General features: G+C 44.3%; 1 protein-coding gene across 2 annotated transcripts in view; it reads right to left on the bottom strand.

Moving 5' to 3' along the window:
- Positions 1–2,011, bottom strand: part of wnt2 (wingless-type MMTV integration site family member 2) — a 22,034-nt gene extending 20,023 nt beyond the window's left edge. Inside the window, exon 1 of one of the 2 annotated variants that reach the window (XM_037683220.1) lies at positions 1,929–2,011. In XM_037683220.1, coding sequence (XP_037539148.1) covers positions 1,929–2,011 — 83 coding nt within the window. Of the gene's footprint in view, positions 1–1,481; positions 1,491–1,928 lie in introns of those variants that run through there. The other variant, XM_037683221.1, reaches the window with a different exon arrangement.
- Between the last annotated feature and the right edge of the window lie 6,972 nt (positions 2,012–8,983).

Here is an 8,983-nt window from a genome sequence, read left to right as displayed (position 1 = left end):
TCATGTTGCTGCTGATCTGTTTCATGTTGCTGCTGATCATTTCATGTTGCTGCTGATCAGTTTCATGTTGATGTGTTCATGCGTGCTCATCTGTTCACACAGACTCATGTTCGTGCTGCTGTTCGACGTAATGTTTTATGCTATTAGTGTTTAGTGTATTTGTAGTTGATGTTTTTCTTAGTTCATATCTTAGATCTTATTTCTGTTTTTCTTTTACATTTTATTGTTGAATGTAACTGGGACCCTGTGGACATAATTTCATTCGCAACACATTTACCACGTGGTGCGAATGACAATAAAGAAACTGACTTCGACCCTCTCAGTATTCCATCATCATCCTCAAAACAAAGATGGCGTATGTGGAGCTCTTTCTGGGCATGAAACCATCCTGCTGCTCACAGATAGTCACCTCTCATCTAAGTCCAGCTTCCACGACTCTCCCAGATCTTCATCGTGTGGCTCATCAACTCAATTCCCCTGTAGTTGCTACAACTCTGTACATCACCCTTGTTCTTAACAAGGACAAAAAAGCAAGAATGAGTAAAGTCGTTGCTAAATGCTAAAGCCAAAACTCTTCTTATTCTTCTCTTCTCATATCACCAAACTAGTATTTATAATTTTTAACTTGTCATACATGAAGTGGATGTAAAAATGTAAGGTAAAAGTATTGGTCCAAGCACTGAACCCTGAGGAACTCCATGACTAACTTTGGTGTATGATGAAGATTCATTATTTACATTTACAAATTGGAATCTATCAGATAAATATGATTTAAACCATTTTAGAGCTGTTCCTGTAATCCCAACATCATATTCAAGCCTCTGTAGTAAAATATTGTGATCAACTGTATCAAATGCAGGACTGAGGTCCAACAGGACCAGTGGAGACACCTGTCCACAAAAATCACAGCAAATTTTCTAAATGGAACTCAGAAATCAGCACGTTGCCAAAAATACCTAAACATGTCAGTAAAATGAAATAAATAAATCGATAAACCACAGCCTGTCCTGAACAAGCTGCAAACATATCTTAATGCATTTACTTTATTAGAGCCTGGGGACAGTGGCGTTTCCAGAAATATATTGTTGGGGTCACCTTGTGGGGCCCCTGAAACTCCTGGGGTGGCACACTGGAAGTAAAAGTCAGACAAGAATTTCATGAACTTAATTAAGCTGTTGCTGTAAAAACTGTTTTTCAATCTTTAGCAACAGGAGAGTTCAGGACTTTCCACCGACTGGAGCTCAGCTTCTTATTTTATCTTTCTGATGCTGTGATGTCCACAGACCTGAACAGACCGTTTAGCTCCACAAAGTCCAGTTTTATTGAGTCTGTGTTTTTACAGGCACTTGAAATGCCATAAATTGCTTTTCTGAAATTTTACCTAAAATAGTGACAGGTACATCTTTAATGTGAACGCTCCTGTTTCCTGGAATATCTTGTAAAAAGACCTGAAGCTCTCGACCTTTGACCTCTCTAAATGTCTTCAAACATCTGTTCAGTTCCTGGCAGGGACCGATGCGGACATGTTCCTGTTTTTAGTTTTCTACATCGCCTTAGAATCCAGCAGTTTTTGCTACTCATCTTATTTGTAAAATATATATTTGTGCCTTTTTATAACTGTTTCTTCATTCTTTGTTCAAATCAGGTCTCTGTTGTCAACGAGTCCTCGAGGCTCACTGAGACTAACCTGAAGAAATAAAGCTTGAATGAATGAATAAAACTGGTCGGGGGGCAGTGGATTGGCCACCAGGTTTAAAGGGTGACCAGTGCACCTCCAGCCCCCCCCCCCCCCCCCCTGGTGGCACCCCTGTCAAAAGTAATGTTAGGAAAGATTTTATAGTAGAAGGTAGTATGTATCAATGTTTAGTTAAACACGCGTAACTACTGCCTGTGTTAGTACAACTGGGCTGAACCGGGTCAGAACTTACCACCAGGACGCATGGACCTCGGTCGGGAACCAGCAGATCGCTACAGACGCATAAAACCACATCCCACCTGGCAGAAACTTCATGTTAAGAGGCTGAACAGCTCATGTCCACTCGGAACTACAGAGAGAAAAGAAACAAGTTCATCAACAAACTAAAACTGAGCTGGAGGCGGAGATGGACCCGAGCGCGGACGAGCTGCGCGTAAACGTCTCCATGGTTCCTCAGGCGGCTCGGCTGGATGGTGAGGGTTCTGAGGAAGAGGAGGCTCTTAAAGGCACACGATGACGATGATGATGTGCTGGCAGCTTTATGGGGGTGGCCGGAGAACCGGGTCTGGCTCCGATCCAGATTCGGGCTCGAACGGGTCCAGGACGATGCGCCGGACTGCGGGTGTTTGGAAAGATTCAAGACGCACAGGTGTCAAATCTTCCTCATGTCCAAAGCACGACGGAGTTCTTTTATAAACCAGCCCAAAGAAACGAGTCAGGAAAGAAACAGAAGCACACGTGACGGATTAGAAGAAATGTCTCTGTGTCCCTGAGATGGACTGGAGACATGTCCAGGGTGTCCCCTGCCTCTCACACAGTGACTGCTGGACGTGGACACGTGACCCGAAAAGGAAGAAGTGGATAAAAATAATGGACGTTTTTCTGGATGAAACAGGGAATGAAACAAATAAAACACTTTTTGTTGCAAAATATTCAAAGAGTTTTTTCTCAGCTTGTTCAAGGCAACGGAGCGACAGACCCCGTGAGGGGAACGTTTCATGCGCCAGGTGCGGTGGAGGAGAGGGGCGGGGTGTCTGTGGGGGCCATGACCACCATTAATATTCAGCCTGGGGACGGTGGTTTACACATCTACACAAACACACATTAAAAAAAGTATTACATATATACACGTAGTGTATATATATATATATATATATATATATATACATACAGTATGTACATATAGTATACGTGTGTGTAATGGCTATCTTGGACTTTGACAGTGAAACCCAATTTTCAAAAGGCCCCCTTCTTCCACCTTCGTTATCAAAATGGAAGTCAGTCCTTCTCTTATTGTTCAAGTCATCGTGCTCACAACGTGCATGAATCATATTTCCAGTCCCCCTCTTCGTTCAGCATCAGGGGACAAGTTCTGAAGGCATTTTACGGTGCCAAAGCAGTTTCTGTCTTAAACCCATAACGTGTACAGAGTTCCTAAACAATCCATCATCAATATCCAATATTCATACACAATATATCAATATTGAATATTTGTACACAATATATCATTTACATAAAATTCCTACACAATATAATGTTCCTACACAATATATAAATATCTAATTTCCCACAATATTTCATTAATATCTAATATTCCTGGACAATAAATCACGTGTGCATGACAGAAGTACAAGTTCTAGATTCAAATGTTCATAAATTATTGGATGTTTTGCATTTTGACATTAAACATTTGTGTCTTTCCCGTCAATGTTTAAACATTTATCCATCCATCCATCCATCCATCCATCATCTTCCACTTGTTCTGAAGTCAGGTTGCAGGGGCAGCAGTTTGAGCAGGGAGGTCCAGACATCTCTTTCCAAAACCACCTCTCTGGGAGGACTCCAAGGTGTTCCCAGACCAACCGAGAGTCTCTCCAGCATGTCCTGGGTCTTCCCCAGAGTCTCCTCCCAGTCGGACATGTCTGAACCACCTCAACTGTCTCCTCTGGATGTGGAGGAGCAGTGGTTCTCCTCTGAGTCTCTCCTGATAACTGAACTTCTCCCCCTGTCTCTGAGGGAGAGTCCAGCTCTGCAGAGGAAACTCATTTCAACCTCCTGGATCCACAATCTCATTCTTTCAGTCTCTACCAGAGTTCATGACCAGAGGTGAGGGGAGGAACGTAGACTGACCAGTAAACAGAGAACCTTACAGCTCAGCTCCCTCTTCACCACAACGGACCGGTACAGAGTCCACAATACTACAGACGCTGCACAAATCTGTCTGTCAATCTCACGCTCCATTCCTCCCTCACTCATGAACAAAACCTGAACATATTTGAACTCATCCAACCTCACGCTCGACCTGAAGACACCATACCATTTTATTTATAAAGCACTTAAAACAGCTACAAGGCCAACCAAAGTGCTGTACAGACAGAACAACAGGTAACACACAAAGCAAAATACAAAATGAGGTAAATCAGAATATAGACATAAAAACGATGCAGATAATGACGACAAACCAGTGAGGAGCATACAGGATCAAACACAGATCATCTGGTGTTGAAAGCTGCTGAATAGTAGTGAGTTTTTAAACAGGACTTGAAAACCGAGAGGGAGGGGGCCTGTCTGACAAGCAGAGGTAACTCGTTCCAAAGTCTTGGTCCTGCTACAGAGAAGGCCCTGTCACCTCTGCACTTAAGACGAGTTCCTGGAACTGTGAGGAGCAACTGGTCCGCTGACCTCAGGGAGCATGGTGGGACATACGGTTGTAGCAGATCAGAGAGATGGGGGGGGGGGACTGTTCATTGATTTGTAGACACACATGAGTATTTTGAACTGGATTCAAAGGTGAGCTGGTAACAAGTGCAGGGAGGCCAAGACTGGTGTAATGTGCTCTCTTTTGCCTGTACTGGTTAAAAATGCATTCTGGACCAGTTGTAGTCGTGCAATTCACCTTTTCCGGTTTAGGACCATGGCCTCAGATTTGGAGGTGCTGACTCTCATCCCAGCCGCTTCACACTTGGCTGCGAACTGCTCCAGTGAAAACTGAAGATCACGGTATGATGACGCCAACAGGACCACATCATCTGCAACAGATGATCTGCAGCAGAGATGAATCCTGAGGCCACTGAACTGGAATCCCTCCGCCCTCTGGCTGCACCGAGAAATTCAGTGCATAAAAGTTATGAACAGAATCTGTGACAAGGGGCAGCCCTGGTGGAGTCCAACTTCCACCCTGAAGGCATCTGACATACTACCAGCAATGTGAACCAAACTCTTGTACCACTTGTATAGGGACTGAACAGCCCATAACAACAAACCCCCAATCCCATACTCACGGAGCGCCCCCACAGTGCACCCCGAGGAACACTGTCGAATGCCTTCTCCTAGTCCATAAAACACATGTAGACTGGATGGGCAAACTCCCATGACCCCCCGAGGACCCTAGTGAAGGTAACACTGGTCCAGTGTTTCACGGCCAGGACAGAACCCACATTGTTCCCCCTAGATCTGAGCTTCAACCAATGATTAGACTTGCTTCTCCAGTACCCCAAAATAAACCTTACCAGGGAGGATAAGGAGAGTGATACCCTGTAATTGATGCACACCGTCTGGTCCTACCTGACTGACAGGAGTTTTTCTGTTCATTTAGGGAAATGTTCTTCATCTCCAGCTCCTCTGATCTGTGGGGTCCCTCAAGGGTCTATTTTAGGTCCATTGCTTTTTAATCTTTACATGTTGCCTTTGGGGTCCATTTTTAGAAAACCCAACATCCCTTTTCACTGCTTTGCTGATGATACTCAGTTATATCTTCCGATTGAGTCAGACAGGGTCACTTCACTGGATCCACTCTTGAACTGTCTAAATGACATTAAAGTCTGGTTAAAACTAAATTTTCTGAATCTAAATGAAAATAAAACGGAAGTCATCAGATTTGGTAAATGTAATACCCTTAATGTGCTTGGCCCCTTGGCTTCATACAGCCACTCCAATGTCAGGAATCTGGGAGTTATTTTTGACAGTGCTTTTAAATTAGACAAACAGATAAATACAGTTGTGAAATCCAGTTTCTTCCAGCTAAGACTCATTGCCATGGTGAAGTCTTGTCTTCCTTTCAGAGACCTTGAAAAGGTGATTCACACTTTTATTACATCTCGTTTGGACAACTGTAATTCACTGTATTTTGGTTTAGACAAATCATCTTTGCATCGTTTACAATGTGTCCAGAACGCAGCAGCTCGTCTTTTAACAGCAACTAAAACATGAACACATAACCCCTGTCCTGGCTTCTCTCCACTGGCTTCCTGTCCACTTCAGGATCAGGCAGAATCTCCTTGGAGCCATCCAAAAGTCTCTATCCAAGGCCTCACTGAACTTCTCCCACATCTGAGCTTTTGAATCAGCAACAGCGAAGGCTGCAGACCGCTTGGCCCTCCGGTACTCCTCAGCTGCGTCCAGAGTCCCACCAGCCAACAAGGACCGATAGGACTCGTCCTTCAGCTCGACAGCCTCCCTAACGCAGGGTGTCCACCACCGAGTTCAAGGATGACTACTGCGAGAAGCACCAACAACTTTGCGGCCACTGCTCAAGGTAGGCACTTCAACAACTGAGGTGCGGAACATGGCCCACTGACTCAATATTCTCAGACTCAGCTTGGATGCAGTTAAAGCTCTCCTGGAGGTGTGAGTTGAATATCTTTCTGACTGGTTCTCCTGCCAGGCGTTCCTAGCAAACACTCACTACACATTTGGGTCTACTGGGTCTGTCCGGCATCTTCCCCCACCATTTGATGCAACACACTACCAGGTGGTGATCAGTTGACCGCTCAGCTCCTCTCTTCACCTGAGTGTCCAAAACAGTCACTTGCAAATCAAATGGCACAACTACAAAGTCAATCATCGATCTACGACTTAGGGCATCCTGGTGCCAAGTGCCCTTATGGACACCCTGATGTTCAAACATGGTGCTCGTGATCGTGTTTGTATCTATATTTTTATTTTATGTTATCCTGTCCGCTGTGCTTGTTTCTATTGTACAGCACTTTGATTGGTCTTGTTGCCGTTTTAAGTGCTCTATAAATAAATTGGTATGGTATGGTGATGGACAAACTATGACCAGCACAGATGTCCAACAACAGAACACCACTCGGGTTCAGATCAGAGAGGCCGTTCCTCCCAGTCACGCCCCTCCAGGTCACACTGTCATTACCCACACGGTCAATGAAGTCCCCCAGCAGAATAAAGGTGTCCCCAGCTGGTGCATCTTCCAGCACTGCCTGTCAAAGACTCCAAGAAGGCTGGATACTCTGAACTCTATGTCTGGCACATAGGCACAAACAACAGTCGGAGCCCATCCCCCCCACCTGAAGGTGCAGGGAAGCTACCCTCTCATCTACCAGGGAAAATCACAACACACAGGCACCGAGTCGGGGGGCTAAGAGTAGACCCACACCAGCTCAGCGCCTCTCACCATGGTCAACTCCAGAGTAGAATAAGGTCCAGCCCCTCTCAAGTTCCAGGTTCCAGTTCTGGTTCCAGAGCCCATGCAGTGCGTCGAGGTGAGCCCAACTATATCCAGTAGGTAACTCTCAACCTCACGCACAAGCTCAGGTTCCATCCCCACCAGAGGTCACGCTCCATGTCCCAAGAGCCAGCTTTGGTAAACCACAGGCAGAGCGCTAAGGCCCCCACCTTCGGCCACGGCACCGAGTCATGCACCCGACTCACATGGCCCCTCCTGCAGGAGTTGGGCCCACAAGAACACAAACCTGCTCATTCGGTCTGAGCTTGACCGGGCCCAGTGGGTAAAGGCCCAGTCACCAGGTGCTCGTTGACAAGCCCCTCCCCCAGGCATAGCTCCAGGGTGGGGCCCCGATAACCCACGTCCATCAAGGGACACAGACTTCCTCGTTTTCTTTAGTCCATACAAGAATTCTGAATGTTTCAACAGCTTTGCTTTTATTAATTGGAAAAAAAACCCTACAAACACATTTTATTCACCATGAAACAGCTAACACATTAAATGTTTGTACTAAAAATGTACTATTACTCAGAAAAAAGTAAAGTAATTTTGAATCTGACAAACAGCCGAGGTGTCCAAATGATAATTTTATTAACGTCAGGGTTCAAAAAGCTGGCACCGAAACCTCTCAGGAAGCACAGGGGAGTAAGAACACTTTCATTTTGGAGAAAACAGGGGAATACCAAAAAGTCTGCAGGAAGTAGGACATCTGGTAGAAGAGGTTCGTACTTCTGTTTGCTTTTCTTATGACAGGGACTTCCAGTAGTCTAGATAAGTGGATCAGGTAATCTGAAAGGGGAGGGGCTCACCTGACCTGCTGGATCCTTCATTTCCTTTATTTAACACCTGGTTGGCATCAAGTGGGACCTGGACTAAAAGAAAACTGCACACCATGAAAAAGTTCAACATAATAAAAGGACAAACATTTGAACAATTTCACCAAACAGCCACCGTACGGCCCGAGGGCCAAACCTGGCCCGTGAACATTCTCCATCCAGCTCTTTAATAAAAACTCTTTAGTGAAAATAAAACTTTAAAAAAGTTGATGAAAACCTGCATTTTATCAATAAGGAAGTTTAAATGAAACTTCTCAGACACTAAAACAACATTTAGAACGAGCCTAAACTTTTCTTCAAGTTGTATTTTCAGATTGAGATTGAACCTTAAACACTAAAAGACAAACGTTCAACTTTTTTCCATATTTAGGCCAATACATTGTCCAAGAGCCAGTTAACAGAAATAATAATAATAATAATAATAATAATAATAATAATAATGTTTCTAGAGTTGGGGGAGATATTTCTGAACATGCTAACGATGCTGACTAACAGAAAATATATTTTCCAGTTCCCCGTTCGGCTCTTCAAGTGCTTTAAAATCTCCACTGGCCCTTTGGAATCCAAACGTTGCTCGTCCTTCATTTAATCGTGAACGGCAGAAAAATAACGTTTAGAAACCCGGGCACTGGTTAATCACGTTCAAAGATCTTTATTGTCATTTGCATCACATGTGGTACATGAGGTGGAACAAATTTGTGTACACAAGGTCCCAGTAACACCCAAAATATAAAAATACAAAGTATAAAAAGAAACGCTATAAGGATTAAAGATATACGCTAAACACTAATAATGTCAAACTACACAGTGGAACAGCAGCAGCCTGAACAGGAGTCTATGGTGAGCAGATAGGTATGAAAGAATACAGCAGCACGAGATAATCAGCAGCACGAGATATTCAGCAGCACGAGATATTCAGCAGCATGAGATAATCAGCAGCATGAGATAATCAGAAGCATGAGATAATCAGCAGCACGAGATAATCAG

This window comes from Nematolebias whitei, chromosome 10 (genome assembly GCF_014905685.2).
Source record: "Nematolebias whitei isolate Nwh7 chromosome 10, NemWhi1, whole genome shotgun sequence".
In the NCBI taxonomy this organism is placed as follows: domain Eukaryota; kingdom Metazoa; phylum Chordata; class Actinopteri; order Cyprinodontiformes; family Rivulidae; genus Nematolebias; species Nematolebias whitei.
Note: the sequence above shows the minus strand (reverse complement) of the source record. Positions and strands in the feature narration are given on the sequence as shown.